At 37.1% G+C, this 22,457-nt stretch overlaps 4 protein-coding genes across 6 annotated transcripts; 3 read left to right on the top strand and 1 right to left on the bottom strand.

The window, feature by feature from the left end:
* The first annotated feature begins 1,458 nt into the window (after window positions 1–1,458).
* LOC126785952 (peptidyl-prolyl cis-trans isomerase CYP71) lies at window positions 1,459–9,877 on the top strand. 3 transcript variants are annotated; one of them, XM_050511637.1, is made up of 14 exons: window positions 1,459–1,796; window positions 2,092–2,177; window positions 2,773–2,861; window positions 5,025–5,264; window positions 5,411–5,532; window positions 5,995–6,070; window positions 6,240–6,347; window positions 6,447–6,623; window positions 6,736–6,953; window positions 7,308–7,440; window positions 8,619–8,842; window positions 9,225–9,378; window positions 9,503–9,598; window positions 9,711–9,877. In XM_050511637.1, exons 1-13 carry the CDS (start codon window positions 1,648–1,650, stop codon window positions 9,584–9,586), a joined length of 1,860 nt encoding a protein of 619 aa, XP_050367594.1. In that variant the 5' UTR covers window positions 1,459–1,647; the 3' UTR covers window positions 9,587–9,598; window positions 9,711–9,877. The 3 variants fall into 3 exon arrangements, with proteins under 3 accessions (XP_050367594.1, XP_050367593.1, XP_050367591.1); XM_050511636.1 differs by having other exon boundaries at window positions 9,503–9,624; XM_050511634.1 differs by having other exon boundaries at window positions 9,503–9,877.
* Window positions 9,878–11,207: 1,330 nt separating this feature from the next.
* On the top strand, window positions 11,208–12,254 carry LOC126787168 (F-box protein CPR1-like). Its single transcript, XM_050513090.1, has one exon. It carries the CDS (start codon window positions 11,208–11,210, stop codon window positions 12,252–12,254), a length of 1,047 nt encoding a protein of 348 aa, XP_050369047.1.
* Window positions 12,255–14,602: 2,348 nt separating this feature from the next.
* On the top strand, window positions 14,603–16,580 carry LOC126787775 (probable ribosome biogenesis protein RLP24). Its single transcript, XM_050513674.1, has 4 exons — window positions 14,603–15,175; window positions 15,778–15,891; window positions 15,997–16,133; window positions 16,233–16,580. The coding sequence occupies exons 1-4, from the start codon at window positions 15,095–15,097 to the stop codon at window positions 16,384–16,386; spliced, it is 486 nt and encodes a 161-aa protein (XP_050369631.1). The 5' UTR covers window positions 14,603–15,094; the 3' UTR covers window positions 16,387–16,580.
* Window positions 16,581–16,771: 191 nt separating this feature from the next.
* LOC126785706 (nucleobase-ascorbate transporter 12) lies at window positions 16,772–22,230 on the bottom strand. Its single transcript, XM_050511332.1, has 10 exons — window positions 21,571–22,230; window positions 21,361–21,458; window positions 21,084–21,254; window positions 20,894–20,994; window positions 20,121–20,256; window positions 19,936–19,986; window positions 19,536–19,823; window positions 18,912–19,146; window positions 17,860–18,146; window positions 16,772–17,289 (listed from the first exon to the last, which is right to left on the bottom strand). Exons 1-10 carry the CDS (start codon window positions 22,055–22,057, stop codon window positions 17,068–17,070), a joined length of 2,076 nt encoding a protein of 691 aa, XP_050367289.1. The 5' UTR covers window positions 22,058–22,230; the 3' UTR covers window positions 16,772–17,067.
* Between the last annotated feature and the right edge of the window lie 227 nt (window positions 22,231–22,457).

Here is a 22,457-nt window from a genome sequence, read left to right as displayed (position 1 = left end):
TCATTTCTTAATTTTTCACCAAAAAAAAAAATCATTGCTATTTTTGGAGTCCCAAACAAGGTAATTCATGAAAAAGAATATGATTTTTCATTTCATTAAATTTCATCTTCATACATTCTTAAAAAATAAATGTTCATCTTCTTTAAACAATCAATTCAACTCTTTATGATATATATTCTTCATGTTGTTTATCATTTTTATGGTTAGAGAATTTGAAAAAAAAAAACAATTGCGATCTATAATGATTCGTAAGAACAAATAAGAATCGATATGAATATCTATAAGATGTTAATATAAATATTAATATACTAATCACTGTAAAAAAAATAGCTTTATATAGCCAAATATTGAGGTATTTTGTGATTTTTTAATTCAAGGGTATTTTAGATTTTTTATGTGGTGTATTTAGTAAAAATATTAAAATAAAAATTGAAATAGATAGTGTATTAAGTATGAGTGTGTATTAAGAGGTTTGAGGTGTGTATTTAAAATTTCTCATATACTTATGGTCCTAAACTCCTACTATGAGTCAAATAAAAAGGCACATTTTGCAATTATTATAGCACTAATACAGTATACCCTTTTTGTGTATTTTATATCTAATTGGCCCAAAAAAGATATTTGTCAAGGAGTCTAACTTATTAAAGTGTTAGGCTATTGCCATCTTACCAAATGTTACTAATTACATATATGTAGTTTGGCACTAGCACATGTTGATAGAAGAACACTATCATGTGCTTGTAGGGGGAAACGCAAAACAATAATTTGGCAAATGGACCAATACCTGTTAAGACAATGCTGCACTAACTTATTAGATTGTTAGGAGCGATAGACACAAAAGAAGTGTCCTAATCTTCAGAATTCACCCATTGATAAATCCTAAATACTGAAAGACAAAAGCATATAGCTAGTTTATAAGGAAATAGAAGGGGTGTATATTTTTTTTTCTCTAATTGATTTCTAAGCTTACAAACTATACTTTTCTCAAAAAAGAAAAAGAAAAAGGAGCTTACAAACTATACATGTTCATAGTGGTCGGCTTGCATTTAACTAGGTGGGGAAAAACTTCTAAATATAGGGTCAATCTTATATCTATTGTCAAAAGCCAAAGATACGGTCTTTATGTGTCATTGTTTTGATTCTACAAAAAGAAATTTCCTTCATGAAGAACTATTTTGACGCTTATGTCCCGAAAACATTGGATATATCATATATAATGTGGTACGTTGTCCATCTTGACCATTTAATTAATGAAAGTTCATAGTTTCAAACCTTGTGTTGTTGGATTATTTCTCAAATTTATGAAGTCCATTTACTAAATTTTTTAATTTCAAATCCTCTGTCTTGTGGGTTGCCAAATGAAATACCAATAGAGAGGCCCAAATATAGGGAGCAGAACCCGGCCCAAAAAGAAGAGCCCGAAGCTTATATTTTTGTTTTCACACCCATTCGTGACTGAACCGACCCGCTCTCCCTTCCTTCTTCGTTTCAAAATCCCCACAGCCAATTACAGAGCCCCTGCACAATTCTTCAGCGCTCAACTTCCGTCCAAGCTCCGGCATACTTACGGCGAAGCTCCGAATCCGACGCGCACTGCGGTTTTCCTCTCACCTGTAGTTCAAACTTCGACCAGGAGCAAGCAAAAACATGGCGGAGGAGCCTCAGAACGGTAACGCGATCGCGGCGGAGAGTGAGGAGGAGCCGATAGTCGGGCCTGGTCCGGCGCCTCGAGCTCGGCCCAAGCGCCCTCTCCAGTTCGAGCAGGCTTACCTCGATGCCTTACCCTCCGCTCTCATGTATGGCATCTCTTCACTCTTGAGCTAATCTTCTCTCGATCGGACTTGAAAATTTGATTTGATGAATTGAATTATAGGTTTGAGTTCCGCAATTTGTGATTGAAACTGTGTTGATGTGGATTTGTTGGCTTAAACCCTAAGCTCTTGTCAACTTAGCAAGACTGTGTTGGAGTTTAGGAGTCATTGTAATCTGTCATGAGTTTTTGTGATTTTTTCGATGATTGTTTTTGAGGTTTTGTTAATACTATCTCTCAAAATGTATGAAATTGTTTTCTTGATATGGCGGCATGAACAGGTACGAAAAGAGTTATATGCACAGAGATGTGGTTACTCATGTTGCTGTGTCGGCGGCCGAATTTGTTGTCACTGGAAGTGTCGATGGTGAGTTTTCTCATGGCTTGAATCTGTAGGTCTGCTAGTAGTATTGCGCATGTTGTCGGCTACATTTGTCTTGGTAGCATAGTATTGTGATATACGTGGCTATTTGGAAAGCTTTGATTTGGATTGCGTTACTGAACTTCTAATAGGACAAGTTTCAAGCATTCCAATTTATTGATCTAGGGTTCAGACACTGCGTATTCATGGATCTGTATTTGATTAAATTATTATGTACTATTTTTTGGCTATTTTATTATAATGAAACTTGTGCATTGTGAGCGAAGCGTTTGTTTGCGATGACGGTGTTTCCACAGCTAGCTCATCATCTGATATGGACTCAGTTTCATACACTTTCGAAGAGTGTCTGAATACAAGCATGGATGCAAATTTTCTTTAGCATAATTATAGCAGCAATGCCTGAACATGTATCTAAATCTTCTTATACTCTAACTGATGGTTGTCTAGTTTATGTAATTACCTGGACTGCTGAATTGGCGCATGATAATCCTAACATGTCACTTATTTTTTCTGTCTTCAGTTTGTTACATACATACAGATAAGTGTTTTGTTTCCTCATTTCTCTATCTCTTTTGACCAGGACACTTGAAGTTCTGGAAGAAAAAGCCTATTGGCATTGAATTTGCAAAGCATTTTAGGTCTCACCTTGGTCCCATTGAAGGTCTAGCTGTAAGTTTAAATATGTTACCTCATTACATACATGCCATGCAATCCTGCTTGTAGATTGATTACTGCCTTGTTCTAATCTACAAATAAAGATTGATTATGAGCCTGGAGTGAGACAGTAGTCAAACTTATCTATCTACATGCATATGCTTGTGAATTCTTGGTTTTCTATTGATCTGTTTCTGAACTATCCTGATTGCGAATGCAAATATTCATGGGAACGCATAAAATATCACATGTTGATTTGCTGTTGAATTTCATGATGTGTAAGACACATTCACTAAATGAATGAACTTTTCTTTGTCTTCTTTTAGTCCTGATTGATCAGAGATGTGTTGCAAGCATTTCTTATCTTTTGTGTTGTACTTATGCGAAAGCTTATGGTGTGTTTGGATGAGGAAATTATAAATTCCATGAAATTTATAAATGATGGCATCTTAAAATCCCATCAATCTGTAATTTGTTAATTGTAAATTCTACTGTTTGGTTATGTTTATGTGGAATGTGACTTTTGTGATAGATTAAGAAATTTTGAAATAAATTAAAGAGATGAAATATAAAAAGAGTATTGTTTTGGAAAGATAATTGAATACTGGAAAGAAATTTGCTAATGCCACCTATTTTGTGGGGAATTCAAGTGGGGAATTTGAACAATGAATTCCTTCTTTATATTTTCCACAGAAATCTAGAATTTCCAATTTATAGTTGCCAAATGAGGGAATTGTCTTTTGAAATTATAAAATCCTCACTTTGAATTAAATTCCTTCTTTCTTTCCCTCATCCAAGCACACCATTAGTATCATTTTTCAATTTAGTTTCTGTAAAAACTACTTCTGAGTGTTCTTATGAGCACACAACACCTTTTCTTTACTAGTAGTTAAGCGAAATTCACTGCAGGGGATTGTTTGCCCCCTGAGTCAGCTAGCAAATTAGATTACAACGTACTAGACAACATAATTTACAAATCATGAAAAGGCCTGAAAATAACCGTCTCTAAAGCTTAGAGAGATTGACGCCAAAGTGAAGCCTAGAAATGAACCCTTTGCCATGTGTAATCAAGCTTCCAATTTTATTACTCCCCTAAAGATCCTTTTTTCCTTTCCCTGCAATGAACTTGGAAAAAATATATTATATTTTCATCCCAGTACATTTTACTCTGAGCTCTGAAAAACTTGCATCTCCCAGACAATAGGGCAACATGAAAGTGTACATTTGATCCCTAAAAGAATTTCTCCCATGAAGATACTGCAATTAGATAAGAAAGCAGCCACTGCAAGGATATTGCAAATAGTTGTTGGTCTAGTGGTGAGAAACTTAGTTTGCCCAAGTGGTCTGGGGTTTGACCCTCTCCCATGGTACCTACCTAGATATTGCTACAGTTTCCAGTTCCATAAATGTCGTGGGGTCAAGTGGGAAGCCTAGGGATCAGACAGGTGAAAAAAACCAGATCCCTAGTTTCAAAAAAATTGTAAATAGTGAAGCAGCGAAAAAAAGAAAATCTAAAGCAGCTTTTTTATGTATCAAACATCTAGGGGGTAAAAGATATGAAGATGGCCGTTTTGTGGGACAATATATCAGACCTTACAAGGTACTTCAGCTTCCAAATTGAATGTGAGTGACTAAAAATAGAAAATAATCTCCTATCAGGTCTAGATGGAACATGCAAGGTTTCTTCTAACAAGTATGATTTGGATCTTGACAAAACCAAAAGTCTCATGAAATAAGGTTTAGTCATTTACATCTTTGTCATTTAGTTTCTGAGAACACCCAATACCCTAGGGTTTACGCTCAATGGTACAGTATGAACACTGTAATAGATGCACAGTGATTGAGGAATGGGGTTACAGAAATTGTGTTCCCAAAACCTCACTTATTTTGCACACAAGCTGACAAAAGGGACTTCTGACTCGTTATCTAATTTCTTAGTCATATTCTGAAGTTAATGATTAAGTTCATATACAAATATCCTGTTCTTCATACCATTAAAATTTTCATGCTTTTCCCATTCTCTTTATTACTAGGATCTTGGAAACAGTGGATGCTTTTGTTTGTAATGCTTCAGTTTATTGTGCACCCATTTATATTCAGCAAGACAGCAGCACAGTTTTTTTTTTCAAATCATGCTGTTATTGCAGTCATGAACCATGACAGGGTTTTACTATGCAGGTTAGTGCTGATGGTTTGCTTTGCTGTACAATTTCAAATGATCCTTCCGTGAAGATATATGATGTTGTCAACTATGATATGATGGCCATGATTCACACATCCTTTGTTCCTGGTGCTGTTGAGTGGGTCTACAAACAAGGGGATGTCAAAGCCAGGCTTGCGATCAGTGATAGAAACTCATCATATGTACACATTTTTGATGCGCGGGCTGGTACAAATGAACCTTTAATATCCAGAAAGGTAATTTGCAACTATTGGATGTTTCAAAATCTTTCGTCACCATGATTTTTGTTTTTCCAAACAATGGGATACATGCATCCTAAAGAGTTCTAATTTAAAGTTGTCCTTTCTAGTTCTAGGTCTTCTCTAATACTAATTTTCCGTAGATACACTTGGGCCCGGTGAAATTCATGAGATACAATCATGAATATGATACGGTGATATCAGCTGATGAGAAGGGAATGATTGAATATTGGAATCCCGCTACACTTGAGTTCCCAGAGAATGGGTATGTGTGTTTTGCTGCTTTGACATGTTATTATAATAATGCTTCTTCATCCATAAACATTAACTCTGCACACATTCACCAACCTTTTATAGGGCAAAGTATATGAGGATCAAAGAGTTGTATGAAATTTCTGTGAAATTCTTTTAACAACAGTGCTACAGTTGTAGTCAGACTTGAAATGCTTAACAGTTATAAGTTAACCTTCATCATAGTGTAATATGACTAGAAACTGATGGAAGACTTCTTATAGACTACTGATAAAATTGCAGGTGCTATTATTTAGAAAATGTAGTGGTGACATGTAAATTCTCTGCATTTTTTCTCTCATTAACGAATAAATAATACAAACCTGTAGTTCATATGTATAGATATCCTTGAATGAATGACTATCAGGTTCTTTAATGTGTCCTTCCTAGTAGTCATGAAAGTCTGTAACCAATTATGTTCATGTGGTGCTCGCAGGATGAAATTCAGATTTAAAAGTGACACAAATCTCTTTGATATAGTGAAATGCAAAACTTCAGTTTCTTCAATTGAGGTACTGTATACAATCCATCCCGTGTAGCATTCTATTTGCATTAATGGATAAAGCTTAATCTTGTTTTTTTTAATTTTTAATCTTCATCCTTCACTGTTTCAGTTTTTCTCAAAACTTAATGCATGACGAGGAACTTTTTACTAGTAAATTTCAATTTTTGGTTCTTCAGGTTAGCCCAGATGGCAAACAATTTTCGGTTACGTCACCTGACCGTAGGATACGTGTATTTTGGTTTTTAACTGGTAAAATACGACGAGTTTATGATGAATCCCTTGAGGTAATGCTTGCTTATTATGTGATAAATCTTTAATTATGTTAATTTTGTTCTTGAGAATATTTTGGAGACGCCTTTAGTGAAATATCTTGTCCACATTAGGTCGCCCAAGATCTCCAAAGAAGTGATGTACCTTTGTACCAGCTGGAAGCTATAGACTTTGGTCGAAGGATGGCTGTTGAGAAAGAGATAGAGAAAACAGAAACTGCGCCACAGCCGAATGCAGTTTTTGATGAGAGCTCAAATTTTCTTATATATCCAACTCTTCTTGGGATAAAAGTAAGATAATACTGTCATTTAATAGGATTGTATGACATCCTCTCTCCCTTCAAAATATTTTAAAAAGACCATATTATATTATATTGTTCTCATACATAATTTCTATTTGTAGGTTGTAAACTTACAGACTAATAAAGTTGCCCGCATCCTTGGAAAAGTGGAAAACAATGATAGGTTCTTGAGAATTGCCTTATACCAAGGCGACAGAAGCAGTAAAAAAGTTAGAAAAATTCCTGCAGCTGCAGCAAATGTCAATGAGAGCAAAGAGCCTTTGTCAGATCCCACTCTCATATGTTGCGCCTTCAAGAAACACAGAATCTATTTGTTCAGGTACTGCTTTGAACGATTTTAAATACTTGTTTGGTCATTATTGTTTATCTGTATCTTGGGGAAGTATGTACTTTTGGTAATTTTAGCTGTCTGAGATTCTTGCATGGTTGTTAATATGAGATCTGATCCTGGCTCAAATCAATTAAGAGGTGTATTATGTTGATCTTTTGTTGATCATATTAAAGATTTAATGTAACTCTCATGATAGTTGTAGTTGAGTATAACATCATAACTGTTTTTCTACTTTATATATATCTCTAATATTCTGGCCGTCTTAGTGTATCTAGCTGGTCTCCTACGTTTGATTACAGTTCTCCTAGACTATTATTTGATTCTTCTTTTTGCTCTAATCAGTCAGAGAGAACCAGAAGAGCCAGAAGATGCAACAAAGGGAAGAGATGTGTTTAATGAGAAGCCTCCTGCTGATGAGCTCTTGGCTGCCTCTGAAATAGGCAAATCAGTCACAACGTCCCTGCCAGACAATGTGGTGAGTTACTTGCTATTGTGTGAATTATGGACCTTCTCATCCATGTTCTTCTATGTTTGGAAGTACTGCATTTTTTGTAAGCAAAAGTTAAACCTAATATTTTATTTGGTGAAGAGTTAATAATAAAATGTGAAACGTTAGGATTGATCTCAAATCCTGTCAACCGTAGAAGTATAATCTCATTTTAAAACTCCGTTGATATTGTTGTTTATTCGTCTCTGTGAGCCATTAAATTTTCAGCAGAACATGTTGGAATTCAGAGTGTAAGGATAAGGGAAAGAAAGAAAAGATCAGACAAGTACTTGTTTCATTATGCCCTTTTCCAAAAGTATGAAAAATAATCAATAATACATTTCATAACTGAAATTCTCTGTGTGTGTTGTGCGTGTATCAAAGATTCCTTGGAGAGATTTTTGTATGTAGAATATCCTTTATTTAATTTACCTGTTTTAAGAACCTTTTAGGAATACCAACTTAGTAGTAGTGGCCAGGCCCATGGTTTGCTCCTGAGACCTCTGGGGTTCAGATTTCTTTACTTTACCTGCCTGGCTAATTGTTGACTTCCTGTCCCCTAAAGGTGGTAGGGTTCGACCCATGGTTATCTCCTGAGTCTCGACTCCTGAGAGCTCTGGGGTTTAGATGTCCTCACTGTACCTGCATGACTAAGAAAGTTAATTTTGTCCCCTAAAGACAGTAGGGTTTGCCGTGAATTGGAATTCTGGCTCTCTGTGGTTGATTAAAAGAGAAAAACGAAAAAAAAAATTATAGTGCAAATTTCCCTGTACGTTGTACCCAATTTATTCTATTTGGGTATAAATTAATTGAAGTGTATTTTTTTTTTCTTTGTGAGTAAAACCGTTGTAGAATTTACTAGTTAGGGAAACCAGATGATAAGAGATTAGAATTTTGCAGTCTCTCTACTATATGCAGAGTAAGAACCAGAGAAGAAACACAGAAGTTCAACCTTAACTTAACTCTTTGGGGATTAGCTCTTTAGATGTATATCGGTTTGCATTTAACTTAAAAAAATACTGTGGCTCCAGTATTACCTGTTTTAAAGACCTTTCTTCACTTGGCTGCATACCTTTGGATTGTTGTTGCTTATTATATGTTTATTGTCTTTTCTCATCTATCAATTAATTTCATTTTCAATATTCTATTTCTCCCCGGTTTCATAGATTATGCATACAACTATGGGTGACATACACATGAAGTTGTATCCAGAAGAATGCCCTAAAACTGTGGAGAACTTCACAACGCACTGCCGGAATGGCTATTATGATAACCACATATTTCATCGCGTCATCAAAGGTTTCATGATACAAACAGGAGATCCTTTGGGAGATGGTACTGGTGGCCAATCTATTTGGGGAAGGGAGTTCGAGGATGAATTTCACAAAAGGTAAATTCTTTATCATACTGTGGTAAAAGATTTCTGCTTGTATCTTGTTTGGTTGCTCGACAGTTTTTCAATGGTTTAAGCTGCCTAGAAAAAACTGTTTGCATTTCTAAGTTATATTTTCCTCTTACTGTGTAATGCAACTTAGACAAGAGTGAGAAGGGCACAAATATATATAAAATCTTCTCATATTTCCGTGTTTACTTGGGACTAACCCTCACATTTGAACACTCCATACGTACATGTAATCTCCAATGCCCTAACAGACCCTTGTGGTGGCTGAATATGTTGCGATAGTAATTTCTTTGTAATCAACTAGAGCTTTCATATTTCTTGGACTATTATAACTGAAATGTTTACTGATGTGATGTTTGTGTTCCTTCAGTTTACGACATGATAGGCCTTTTACTGTATCAATGGCAAATGCTGGCCAAAACACAAATGGATCTCAGTTCTTTATCACAACGGTAGCTACTCCATGGCTGGACAACAAGCACACAGTTTTTGGAAGAGTGATTAAGGGAATGGATGTTGTTCAGGTATGATTGATCTTAAGGTTCAATGGAAATACTGCAATGATAACTTTCTAGATGGCAAATGGAAGTTGAAGTGAAACTAATTATCCTGGATCATTGCTGTGATACTCTTGTTCATTTTTGGCAGGCTATAGAAAAAGTAAAGACAAACAAAGATGACAAGCCCCACCAAGATGTGAAAATTCTCAATGTTACTGTCCCCAAGTCCTAAAGCTCTCATATGGTAGACCAGTTCTCATTCTGAACAAGGTTAATGTGTTTGGTTGCATTTCGAACAGATTGCATTCAAAATTTGTTTTTTATTATCAATTTACCGGCGGGCATCATTGTTTCAGCAATGTAAGAAAGAGTAATTTGGAGCTAACAACTGGAGCTAACAAAGTGAAGGTCGGAAAGTGGAACATAGGGCATGTATTACATTATTAGGGAGGAACCAGGTATCACTGTCTCTGTGTCTCTCTTTAGTACTATGAGATTTCTGAAGCTGAACTTGCCCGTCTGCCGTTTTGTGTGTGGTTCCATATTTTTGTAATATGCATGGCTGCATCATAGTAGATCCCAGCTACATATAAGATAAAACTTAGCAACTGATGTGTACTTACCCGAAGAGTTCCAGGCACAAACACCAGCCATTAACGAAATTTATGCTCTGATTTTCTAATCAGTTCTGTTCAAAGCTCAGCCCCATCCACCATCTGTTTTGGTTTCTAATCAGTTCTGTTCGTATTTGTTGTAACAAAATACGAAAAATCAAATTAAAATACTTCTGATTTGGTGGAGAACCCAGAGCTTTGAACTGGGTTCATTTGAATTCCCATTGTCCACTGATGCCTTGGCGATGTAGTCATGTAGTGATAGATTGCTTGAGCTCTGCTGAGTCATAATCCGAAGTTGCTGATTATATTCTACTGGAAAATAGTTGCTCCCATAGTAGGTTTCATCTGTTCAAAATTCAAATAGACAAATCTGGAGAGCCTCTGGAAAATATAATTTATCCATTAAATTAGCTTGAGAATTTGATTGTTATTTCCACAAAGTTGGAGTCGCCACCTCAAATTGTAATGGGTTACAGACTTCCAGAATCCTCTTATGAGTTCAGCACCTCTTAAAGTGCTTGCACTTGTCTGAATGATTTGTGGCATTGACCACAATTATTGAACTCAGACCAAAGAAAAAGGAAGACCACAACTATCGAACGTTTGAGACTAATTCCTGCTCGCACTGCATCAATTTGACCTCGTAGGACACTCAAACATGAAAAATATGAAATGTATCAAATAAAACGAAATCAGGCATCATTAAGTCAATGTGGAAGCTGTTTCAAATTCTTCAAAAACGAAACAAAATTTCCTAACTTATCAGTATACCGTCACGAGCTCACGATCAATCCCATATAAAACAATAGATATGCAGATATTTCACATTGATCAGATGAATATGCATAATTAACCAGCTCCGGTAAAAAAAGAATATCGAAGGGATAAAGATACACGATAACCATGTAGTACTAGTACTTCACAAAACAAACACACACAATTCCGACATTGATTAGAATTGTAGATGAAAACCAATCATTCATATATGATATATGAAGCAAAATATAATTGAAACATAGTTGAAGTGTCGTCACATGATTCAATTTGTAAGTGCAATTCCAGTTATATTTATATATGCTGAATAGGAAACTCCTAAAGTTGAATGTATTCTGAATATCTCAGAATTCTTACTACGATTCTCCTTTAATAAAGTTGAATATACAGCTACCTCAAAAAAAAAGAGTTGAATATACAGCCGAAACCCTAAATGAAATATTTTGGTTATGAGATAGTGCAATGGACCTGCCTGAAGAGATGATAGTGCTAATTCTCTCCTGGCTTCCCGTGAAATCCTTAGTCCGATTTATCTGCGTTTCTAAAAGCTTCCATTCTATCATTCTCCAATTGCAAGCTGCTCGTGACCGCAAAACCCTGAGTCCTAGACTCCTCTTCCCCATTGACTGTCCTCGATTCGAATCCATAGACCTGGAGACGCCGTCGTTTGGAGATAATTCGTCTGTTACAAAGCTCAATTTTCCTTTCGAGCCAGTGGCCGGTGGTGCTGTCGAGCTACTGGGCTCATGCAATGGCATTGTGTTTCTTGTCTTTAATGATCAGATATATTATATGTGGAACCCTTCAACTGGGTTCTTCAGGGAATTACCGGACACGGGTGTTTCCTTTGGGTCTTATAATGATCGTATCATTTTTTCTGGCGTTGGCTATTTGCCGGCCACCGACGACTACAGAGTAATTGTAGCCTACGATGGTGTGGTTGATTTCCCTGATATGTGCGCCATGTTCTCGTCAAAAGCTAACGCTTGGAAAACCTTTGAGGTTTCCGATACCGAGATAGATGTGATATCTGATCAGGGGACTTTTATTAATGAGGCACTTCATTGGCTCCTTTATGAAAAGGAAATCATGGCTTTCGATTCGGCACAGGAAGAGGAACACAAAGTCAGAAAAATGTTACTTCCCAAGGATTTCGATGGGCACCATTTCCCGGAGTATGAACTTTCCGCTGGAGAATGCCTGCTTCTTGCCGATTTTGATAAGGCAAATCAATACATTGATGTATGGGTCATGAGAGAATATGATGTGCCTGACTCATGGACTAAGCTGTTTAACTTGAAGTTTTCATACCCTCCTACGGGGGCTGCAGGCTGGCTCCGTGGCCTCTTTGTTATGGGAACTAGTACTCTTTTCAGGACATCTGACCGGAGTGAGAATGTTTCCGTGAAGATTCTTCACAAAGGAGACGACTGTGGGTTCTATAAGGTTGAGGGCATGGGTCATAAAATGATCCAATATCAAGAGAGTCTACTTCGGATAGATGATTAGTCCTTTTTGCTCTTTGCATGTGTTTCGCCATCATCGTCTACACAAAATAAAGAAGAGCTACGTACCCAGTGGTACCACCTAGATTGCAAAACACAATAAGAGGTTGCTGTCATTGAGTTGCTGTTTTCTTCCGTATCATTGCATTCTGCTGGTTCTATTAACCCGGCAAGATGCAGCAGCTTAATCTCATATATAGAGGAGGTAATCTATGTCACTTGCATGCATTTTATTCCTTATCGGTGGAATCAATTTTCATATTGTTTCCTGCTTAAGTACGTAGTTGTTCCATATCGTACTTACAGGTCCTAACGTCTTCATAACCACTAGTAGACTTGATAGTGACTATTAGGATTAAAACAAGACAAAACTCTTAAACTCTACTTGTTTATTTATTCTGTTTTGTTGGATTTTATCATTATTTTCAAAATCTTAATCTCTTAGATTTTGGCCAACATTAATTTTCTTTTACTTTAACCCACCTCACATGTGAGTCGCTCATATTGCAACAGATTAAGACTTTAAGCTACATGCAGCCTTTTTGATCCAATGAGAAGTCTCCTCGGTTTACTTGTCCAATTCAGTACGTATAAGTTTGTTTTTTTTTAAATCAACGACGCATAGTTTTAAAATATATGAAAAGTTACGAAACAACATGAACTAAATATAAGTTAGTAACGAAATAAACCAAGCCTCATTGTAAAAGTTATCAAGTTTTACTAAACTATGTATATATATACGAGTTATTCTAGTTGAGTCTAGGGTGAGTGTCATGAGCGTTTTTGCAAGGCTTTCTACGGTTATGCTACGTACCTGAAGCCTATAAACATGTCTTTCACTTGTGAGAAAAATCGGATTCAAACAGATGAAATGAGCGTTGCTGAGATTGGATGTCTTCTTATATCCGCCTCCCTCCATTCTCTAGGAGAATAGAGTTCTCTAGAACTACAGAAGCTCTAATATAAAAGGCTTTACAGAATGTACGTCTTGCTCTAACTGTGGTGTTCGCTCAAGTTTGCAAAAGCAATAAGAGGACCATTGGTTAGGTGCTCGCAACAAGCGCCTCCTATTCCAAAAAAAAAAAAGTGCCTTCTTGGAAAGAAAAAAAAAATCATTGTTCGCTAAACTAAAGAGTTTCAGAAAAGGGAACACCTACAGTATTTGAGGCAAAAACAGGTTGCAACCATCTGAAGCAGAAATAAGGAACACAAGGTAATGATTGGAGGAAACATTGTCTAGCTTTCCTCTTTTTCTCAATCCGAAGAGCATCATTGGAAAAGAAATACGCATGTCTTCACTCTTCAATGCGACCCAGGTTATAGGCAACAAAAATTCCTCTAGTGTTATTTTTGAGTTGTGGAGACATTTCAAAAATTTGCCGACGTTGAAATGTAACCTATTATTGGAGAATTGACTGCTGTAAAAACTGTTTTTTCTTTTTGGCGATACCCTCTTGGGAAGCCTAATTGTGTAAGACGATGCTCATTGTCCTAGCTCTACAACTAAGACCATTTTGGTTCACTGGGAAGTCAGCTAATGAAATGGCATCATCAGTACAGTACTCAGTTAAATTGTTAGATTATGACTTGATCCGCTAACAGAGACCAGATATGTTAGATAGTATAGTGACTACCTCATACTCCCTAACATGCCTCAAGTTTTTGACTAGATTTCAGATTACATGCAACTTTGTTGCTTCCCACCCCCCATCTTTAAGGCCTCTTTTATTTAAATGGAATGTAAGAAAATGAAAAAGATTTGATTTTTTTTCTTTTCAGGCTAATATGGAAATGAAAAAGATTTTGTTAATTTCATATGAGTATTTGGTAGATATCGGGAATTTAAAATTAGCATTATTTTAGTAAGTAATTAGGATGAAATATTTAATCAAAATTTTCATTAAAACTCATTTATAAGGAAAAAAGATGTAGTTTAAAAGGAAATTAGTTTTCACCGATGGCAATGAAAATAAAATACCACATCTTGGTAGATAATTCATTCCCGAATTTAAGAGAGAGTCAATTTCTAATCAAATCAAATTTTTTATTTTTATTACAACAATTACAACCAAACAACACTTAAGCATGAAAATTAAAATAATTTTTTTCCATAATATGATTTCCGCCGACCAAACGGGGCTAAGAGGTTTTATATTTCTTTTATTCTTAAATGACTTCCCGTTTTGCCAGACTCAGCGGGGTCGGGTCGGGTTCTTTAATGAACGGGGCTCCGTTGCACCGAAAATTCAGGCCCAAATATCTGTTTCACTAAACCCTAAATACCAACTTAGCTGCCCCCTGTGTTCAGTTCTCTCCCATTCAGAAAGCTGCAGGTAAGACCACCATCTCTACCTTCCTAGGGTTTTACTTCAATCCTTCACTCTTCCCCCTTTCTCTTTAATTTCTAGGGCTTCACTTCGTTTCCATTTCCCCCCAACATCCTGGAAACCCTTAATTTTCGGGTCTTCAGCCGAAGCTTGTTTCTTTTGTAAATTTATGCTGTTTGAGAAATGTTCGGTGGTGTACTGTTGGTTTAGTTAGGATGTCGTTTTGTAGTTTTGGGTTTGTTTATCCTATTACAATACTAGATGGGTCGGTGAGTTATTGGTGATTATGTTCAAACTGTGGTTGATTAGTAATTCTGGGATTACTCTTGAGATTCTTGGATGTCGGATCGAACATGATTTAAATAGGCATTGTTTAAGTTGAATCCATGGTTGATTTACATTGTTATTTTGTTTCTGTTTTTATTTTTAGTTCCTGTCTGGTTAGTAACTCCCAATGTGAGAGTTTTGTTTTTCGGTTTGTGTCGGCAGACAAAGGGCGTATAGTTAGGAGGAGACAATGAGGTTGGAGAAGTGCTGGTTCTGTTCTTCAACTGTATATCCTGGGCACGGTATCCAGTTTGTTCGTAATGATGCGAAGGTAAATTTTGCTTTACTTATATCATAGGATACGATTCGACTGGGTTCATAATTGCCATGTGTTATTGGTGTTTTTTTTTCAAGTAATAGATGAACTTCCTATGGTAGGTGGAAGTATCAAATTAACTGTAACTTAAAAACAGCTTTCTTTTGTAAAGAAATTGGCAGCAGCTTCGGAAGCCTGGAAATTTTGCTCATTATGGTTCTGATTCTTGAACATAAAGGAAATTCATTTTTACAATAAACATCCATCAACATTACTGTTAGGTTTGATTGATAGGAAAATGTTTAACGTTAAGAGATCTATATATTCGAGATCTATTAAGGGAAGGATTTAGCTTGAAAAGAAATTTGAACAGTCACATTTAGTCAAATGTTAGTGAGAATGTTTTCTTTGGCGCTATGCCCCATTAATTTAATGGAATTCAGACATGAGATCCCTTTTTTAATATATTAACCCAAATTCATGCAAGATATAGTTTTTCTGTTCATGACTACTTATGGTTTGTGTTGAGAACTGTCTATCCGTCTTCTATGACTGGTTTCTTTTGCATTATCTACACTTCTTCAGTAGCAATTTTTTGACAACATTTTCTCCTTTAGATTTTTCGATTTTGTAGATCTAAATGCCACAAGAACTTCAAAATGAAAAGGAATCCTCGTAAGGTGAAGTGGACTAAGGCCTATAGGCGGTTGCGTGGAAAGGATATGACACAGGTAAATATACATGTTGCTTGATCTGGTCCCAGTGGATTTACTGATTTATAGGGGAGCTTAATAACTCTGTTAATCATATATGACTATACATTTTTGCCCCTCCAGGATACAACTTTTGAGTTTGAGAGGAAGAGAAATAGGCCTGAGAGATATGACAGGAATATTACAGAAAACACTCTCAAGGCCATTAAGAAGATTGACAAGGTTAGAGTCGTCAGAGAGGTGAAGCACTATGAGAAGAGGTACATTTTTTCTTTCTTTGTTGCAATCTATAGTAGGTAATGCCAACGTCTTTTTGTGAGAGTTTTCATACTAATATCTTCATGGTAAATGTTGATCAGGATGATTAAGGACAAGAAACCCCAATTTGTGCATGATAAAAAGGAATTGGATCAGAGCATTACAATGATTAAGGCTCCTGAATCGATTCGACAAGATCAGAATAAAGTCAAGGTCTCAAAGTCAGTGGAACAAGTCCATGCAATGGAGGAGTAATTTTATTATTAGCTTGTAGGTTTCAATGTATTAATATTGGCCAGCATCAGTTTGTATTGAGCATCTATCTGTCTTTCCCTGTTATCTTATTTGCTTACTCTTCATTCAGTACGTGGTTGTTTTCCTGGATAAATACTATTGATCTTTAAATGTGATATAGAAGAATTGGTAATGGTGCCCGGTCATTTGGTTTTTGCTTGGTTTTTCCTGGATTGACATTGTTGATTTTTTCATGGTTGCATATGCACCTAATTTTTCATTGAGAATCCAATGTTTAGTGAAAGTAGCTATCTGGCCAAAGATGAGACAAAAAAACATAAATTTCCATATAGGGGAAGTTCGCTTACCCGACCGCGTGAAAAAGGTCCTCATTTGGTATTTGGAATGCAATTTAAAATAGATACACTGATATGCTAAATAGAAAACCTAGAAACATTGTTCATAATCTAATATTACAACATTACCAGACTCATTGGTTCCTCAAATGTACACAATCTCTATAAGACCTATAGACCTAAGAAGTTCCAAGCACTTTCCGTGTATGCAAAAACAGTATCCAGACCAATAACCATGCATATGAGCCGAACTTACATTGAGAATCACAGCACAATATCATGACCCTGAAAGAGGTTACCGGATAGCTTAAAAACGGATCAATGTTGACTGTAACCGACCCTTTTCTTAGAGTCCAACCCATTTCACCCAGCTGAAAACCCGGCCAATTCTGAAGGGCAGCTCATAGTCTTTGGCAACATCAAGCTCCTGTTTTGCAACCTCACGTTCAGACCACACATACACACCACGTTCTTGATGACTTCCAGGTACTGTGTTGTCCAGGATAACAGCCGCAAGGAATGCAATCACCATGTGTAATGAAAATAATGTGTTGAGGACATAATTCATCTGCAAACAGAAAATAGCAGAATCAGTCAGACATGCACGCCCCCCAAACTGATAAATTAGCGTATGTGGAACCAACTAAGCAACCCTCATTTAACCTATCATATTTTCAGCTAGGTCATCAATCATCTTTTCATCTAAGTTGATACCTCACTTCTATCTCACATAGTAAGCAGTTCGTATTGGCAGAGGAACAGAGGTGAAACTCCTGGTAACCAGAAGTAAATCGGAATAGAATAATTGAAATCTAACGGAATTATATAAAATGTTAAATAAATAATTCTGCAAATACAACTAGTAAATTGAAAAGGATGAATAATCAGCTGGTCCTTTGCCGAAAAAGAAAGAAAAAGAATAACCAACTGATCAGCGACCATTTTGGAATTTTACCATGACTTGATGAATGCATATGCATCAAACCAAGACACTTTAACAGGTGCAAAAGAGGAGGGTAATTGTGAACGTTGGACAATTATTTTAGTTATAACATTTATTGGCTCTTCATTAAACATGGAAAGACAACACATAAATAACATTTTTTTTTGTATCATAGAAGATCAAAAGGAAGCATACCCCTCCATATTTGCCACGGAAGGGCCCATGAGAAGCAACAATATATGGCTGAAAATAACTTGGAACAGATAAGTTGGAGTTTGGAGTGATGCCATATTGCTGAAAGTATGCCGGAATTGACAGTGAGAAAAACAAAGATAGCCCGACAATTATAATATTCCGAGAACTTCCAGCCTCGCTATAACGTAGATTTGACAGACCCAGTGCAGCAAGCATCGCCCACATGAAGCACAGAAGTGCTGCAACCATGACTTGCGGAATTGATGCAAGAAACCCTCCAACTTTACCTGCATGTTAAAGTACCAACTTTAATTTTTTGCCCTAAATCAAGATATTACTGCAGTCATAAAATGTTTTTTGTTCTTTTGGCAATAAACACACTCAGGCAAACTTCATGACAACAGAATCACCATGTACGTTGGTAATAAATGTGACAGACTGGAGGCAAATCATAATAATAGCTAGTTAAGAAATATCAAGATGGTAGAGATGTAATAAATTATCTTCCATTCGGAATTTTTACACTAGTAGGCTAACTGATTCCTAATAGAACTCAACATTATCTGCCAAACCCTAAAAAGCTTTAACCCTACCACCATCTAAGCTATGCATAAATTTCCCTTGGATGCTAGGACTTCCAGTATTAAGATTTATCCTTTATCAATTTGATTTTGTTACGTCAAGAAACCATATATTTTTTTCAAGATTATGAGACAAAAGTCACTAAAATGGACCACAAAGAAACTCATCTTTAATCCAAGACCAATAGAGACATGCCAGCTATTAAAGTTACTGAAACTAGACATCGTATCAAATGCAATTAATCACAACAAAGGGGAGCAATTAAAGATGTGATTTCACCCGAGTATAAGAGAAGATAAAATAGTAGTTACGCGATATTTGTACAAGTAACAGAGGAATACTATAAATCAATAATAACTATATGGAGAGAATATTTAGCCAATGTCATTTACTAAACATTGCACAAGATGTTATATTTTTGTTTTAGAGGCTCAATGTTAAAGTGAAAACAGAGACTTCACAGCACTTACCAACAAGGGATAATACAATCAAGACACATGCACCCAATTCAACTGCTCTACGGCTTCCCATCTTAGTGACAGCTATTGTGTGCACATTTTCAGTTAAACTTGTGGACCCTGTTCCAGTACCCCATAAACCAGCCAAGACGCTGGAAAGACCTTCAAGACCAATCCCTCGACTAACAACGCCGGGAGTTGGAGGCCTGGATGCCACCAATAGTGAAGAAGCATGATATGAGCCAATCTAAGAAGTTGAACAAAAACCAATGTCAGAAACAACAGTAACAAGTACTACATGCAAGAGAACAACGATAACCAGCATGATAGTTAAATTCAAGAATATTGCCTAATTTTGTAAAGCAGTTAAATAATGCTGTTGATTAACACTGTAATATTTCCAACAGGCACAGGTAATGTTGAAAAGAAATTCTCAAACAGTGATGTAATAGGGATCATCTCTTATAGAAGAAATTAATACAATTAATGATCTGACTAGCTCATTAAGAACTGCTAATGATGATTCTCCTTGGTGCTATCTTAAGACAACAGTTATGTTCTGTTCAGAATCAGTTCAAAATAAAAAGATGTATCTAACCAAAAATTCAAAATTAAATAGAAGAAAGTGGTACTGACCGAATCCACTGATGTGATAATTGAAACCACACACATTACAATAGCCATTTTCCAGTGGAAAACAGGAGTACCCCATTGTAAGGGATAAGGAAACCTAAACCATGGGGAAGAATTCAAGGCATGAGAAGTATCAACTCGACAGTGCTTCATTCTTGACACATGCTTTCTGCAATGATCAGAAATTATGTTCGATGCTGGTACATTAGTATCACAGCCTTTATAATTGTACACTCCAGCTTCAGTTAGGAGGAAAGCAGTTGCCCATGTGATTGCGAGACCCAATGGAACCTGCAATTATATAGATGTCACTAAAATAACATCACAGAAGACATACATACAAGCTATAAGATGAAATCAATATTAATATGAATATGAAAAAAAAATTGAATTTCCAACTTACTGCATATATTAGAAATACACGATGACCAAAAACAGATATCTTCCGTAGGTACTGTGGAAAGCAGAAAAAGAAATTAACTAATTTGTCTCACCAAAATATTAGACACTTACAGGAATAAAATAAATGATAGTATAACTACAGATGAATAATATCCTAACACAGGACAGTAGTTTCCATAAACTTACAAGAGAAAAAAGAATGACCGATAATATCTGCACAGCACCAATCTCAAGACAACTACCAACTAATGGGAAACCATAACTGTAGAAAGAGAGTCCGACAGCAGCAATTGTTGGTGACACAACCACTGGATTGATCAACCTGAAACAGAAAGGCAAGTCAACTGATGTTGAGTTATTGGGATCTGGCGTAAGACCAAACTACTACAAGTCTTCTACATAATTTTCATATACATATAGTAGGCCCATAGTTTCAAAATTTTGAGTGGAAAAAACGAGGCTGTATAGACATCTACCCCTTCTTCGTCATTGTCCCATAGTTTCAATAATGAAAAATATATTGCATGCTTGTAGAGGGACCCATACTTAAAGCTGGGTTTAAAAAAATGGTAATCATGATCCATATACAGCACTGAATAAGGAGCTACTAAAAGAGGATGATTTATATGTTATTGAGTGGTGAATAATCAAATCATGATGTGAAAGGACATGCCAGCTATTTCTATATTTCTAAAAAAAACATATAACAAAAAAAAAAAAGGCAAGCTACCAGAATAAACACCAGCAAAAGCTTGACACCATAAGCCAATTCCATCTCCACCAAATGAAGAACTATTTACCTACCCACTCGAGCTTTTTGAAGCAACACCAGTTGGTAGGTACGTCAAGTACTATACAAAGTAAACTAAAACATACAAGGTATTCCTTTTCATTTTCCCAAGTAACCATAATATAAAATGAAAAATTTATAATGAGGTAGTAAGATGCAGAAATCATACCTCAAAAACAATGACATCAGTCCACTATATCCAAGTATTGCTTGAAAAGCTGAACCTATTATTACTGCCCCCTGTAGCTCCTTCATGATATGCTTAAAATTCTGAAAAGTAAAAAAAAACCACCGTTCAGCACTGATACGAATTCATATAAGAGCGCATTGTGGGATTTTGAAAAACTAAGACCACATACATTTCCATTGAGTCCTTGAAATTCGGGGGAATTGATTATTGCCAAAGCAGGCGCTAAATAAACAAACGACGGGCCCTGTATCAAGGGCAATCTTGATCCAAACGACGTGTGCAAGAGAGTTGTCACTCCCGAAACAAAGAGCACTGTCGATACCACATTTGCAGTATCCTCCTACACACCACCTAAATCCAGTCAAATCAAACAGTCCAAACATTGCACCGTCCGCTACACAAACATATAACATGAAACCCACAACAGTATGCGTCAAACTACTCACATAAGTACCGCCCATTGCCGGAACTATGACGAGTGGAATCAAAATTATCGAACCCAATATCGAGAGATAATGCTGGAATCCATAAAGACCAATGGGAACTGAAAAAGAAGAAGAAGGCATTGTGCATATTCCACACCAACCACATCAGTAACACACATAAACAAAGCATACAAAATTACAACACAAATGAGGTACATTGTCGAAACTGACCGAACCCCGGCGTGTCTCGAAGCTCATACTTCATATGAGAAGGCCTCGACAGATACGCATCATCCTCCGCATTATTCGGCACCGCATCCACCACTTCTTCGCTCCTCGCAGCCCTCCTCGGCTGCGAATTGGGCTCCCCCACCGCCGCCTGCCCATTAGGCCCATGATGGCCCGCATTCTTCGACCCGCCGCCGTCGCTCTCCTTCCTCCTCTTCACCCCCGCCTGCTCCTTATCCCCAACCGGAGCAGGAACAGGAACAGTCTCCCCATTCGTCCGCCGCGCGCGGCCGGCCTCGAGATCGGGCTCGGCCTGGCGCGGCGGCCGGGGGAGAGATATCTGGCCGGAGTCGGTGGCATTGGTCTCGCCGGAGAATTTGGGGCGGAAGCCGGTCTTCTTGGCCCAGGAGGAGGGCGGCAATGGGGAGGCTTCCGGGACCGGGGGCCATGGGCCGGGTCGGGGCCGGGCTTTAGGGCCCGAATTCGACATTTGGGAGGAGCGAGAAAAAACAAGGGGGACGGAACTAGTGAGACATAGCTAGAGATGAAGGAATGTGAGTTCGGATCTGGAGATGGAGTGGAAGAAAGAAATTGAGAGGGAAATGCGACATGAATTCAGGACTGACTGTGCGTGTGAATCGGAAGGAGGGTTTTCAGTGAGAGAGAGAGAGAGAGAGAGAGAGAGAGAGAGGACAAAATAGGGACAACTAATAATGAGAGAGTGAGTGAGTGTGTGCTGGAGGAAGCTAAAACCGCGTTATTTTTTATTGTTTTATTTTTTTTTATTGGGGTGGGCTGTTGGCCGGGAAAGAAATATTCTAAGATTTGTGTGGAGGTTTTGGTTACGTAATTGGCGGGGATTGGGTTTCTATTTAGAGATTGGGGAGGGA

Source organism: Argentina anserina, chromosome 3 (assembly GCF_933775445.1).
Source record: "Argentina anserina chromosome 3, drPotAnse1.1, whole genome shotgun sequence".
Classification (NCBI taxonomy): domain Eukaryota; kingdom Viridiplantae; phylum Streptophyta; class Magnoliopsida; order Rosales; family Rosaceae; genus Argentina; species Argentina anserina.
Note: the sequence above shows the minus strand (reverse complement) of the source record. Positions and strands in the feature narration are given on the sequence as shown.